Below are 1,499 nucleotides of genomic sequence, written 5' to 3' on the forward strand. Positions count from 1 at the left end.
ATCAACATTCCTGGAAAATTAAACAAAATAATAAAAACTTTCGTTGCAATACGCTTAGATTACTTAGAGATTGAAATATTTTTTTAAAAAATATTTCTATTATTATGCTATTATAATTTCTAATAATAATGAAAATAAAAATTATCATACGGGGTCAACGGTCAAAAGAAATTATTTAGGCATATAAAAATAGAATAAATTAAATAAATACATAGTATATTTATAATACAAACAAACTAAAAAAAAAAAATAAAATACAATAACCATTGCAATAAAAACTGATATCATAAAAAATATTGTTTAAAACAAACATTTTATTTAAATATTTTATTAAATAAAATACCAAAAAACTTGTTATATTATTTTTTTTATTTAGTTTTTTTTTTTTAATACTAATAAAACTTTATTAAACTTAGTTTAATTTTATGTTGTGGTTTTTTGTTTATTTTATAATAATTTTTTTCTATATCATATTTCTGTTGTTGTTGAATTATATTAATTAAAGTGTGTTATTATTCATTTATAATATTGTGTTGGCAGATATTTTTTCTGTTTTTGTCTCTTGCTCTTTTTTTGTTTTGTTTTTGTTTTTTTAATATTATTTATTATAATTATTATTTATTTAGATGTTATTTTTGCTGTTTTTTTTTATTTGTATAAGTATATGTTGTGGTTACGTACTATCTAAGCATGTCATGTCCTATGGCCACCAATCATAATTAAACTGAATATTAAAACCAGACTGCATGCTGAGTAGGTTTTTGTGGTAACGGGTGCTGATGAAGTAACTGCTGATGCTGAGGATTCACCTGTAAAGAGAGTAAGAAAAAAATATGTATTACTGGATATAAATAATATTAAACTTAGTTCATTAATCTATTAAACATAATGCTTAAATTATGTGGGTGTGTGTGTGTATGACAATTTTTACGTGTGTTCTAGTTTTCCTGTTGCTTGTTAGTTTTTTAATGAAAATTTATGCATTTAACACAATTGTTTAGAAAAAATGTTGTGCTAAGCAATATATTATAATACATCTAGTAAGTACTATATTTTAATTGCACAGTTATATTTAAAGTCTTGTTTTGCTATGAAAAATGTGACGAGGCACGCACCTTTTGGCATACGATGAAGTGTCTTGTTGGAAAAGGAAACAAATCGTTAAAGTAAAGTGGTAAAAAGAGTAAATATGTGCATTTGTAACTATGCTGTGATGGCATAAATCATTAGTTTTAGGTTTTGTTATGTATAAGTATTTTTTCAGCATACAAAATTAATAAAATAAATGTAATTATACTATTACTTAAATGGATATAAATAAGGTTAATACATATACTTTTTGCTAAAGTAACGAATATCATATACAAATTTCCGCGTTTTAGGTCACTCTAACGTTTTGGGTCTTCATTGCAAATTTTTCCTAAGAATTTGCAATGAAGACCCAAAACGTTAATTAAAATCGGTTGAAAACAAAATATTATAATATGATATGGTTCAAA

At 23.2% G+C, this 1,499-nt stretch overlaps 1 protein-coding gene across 2 annotated transcripts in view; it reads right to left on the bottom strand.

Annotated features, from left to right (window-relative positions):
* Nucleotides 1-629: 629 nt before the first annotated feature.
* The window catches only part of LOC111677800 (protein sidekick-2-like), a 220,715-nt gene continuing 219,845 nt past the window's right edge, over nt 630-1,499 (bottom strand). For both annotated transcript variants that reach the window (XM_046948556.1, XM_046948557.1), the window contains exon 9: nt 630-809. In XM_046948556.1, coding sequence (XP_046804512.1) covers nt 694-809 — 116 coding nt within the window. In that variant the 3' untranslated portion in view covers nt 630-693. The remainder of the gene's footprint in view (nt 810-1,499) is intronic.

This window comes from Lucilia cuprina, chromosome 4, assembly GCF_022045245.1.
Source record: "Lucilia cuprina isolate Lc7/37 chromosome 4, ASM2204524v1, whole genome shotgun sequence".
Classification (NCBI taxonomy): Eukaryota; Metazoa; Arthropoda; class Insecta; order Diptera; family Calliphoridae; genus Lucilia; species Lucilia cuprina.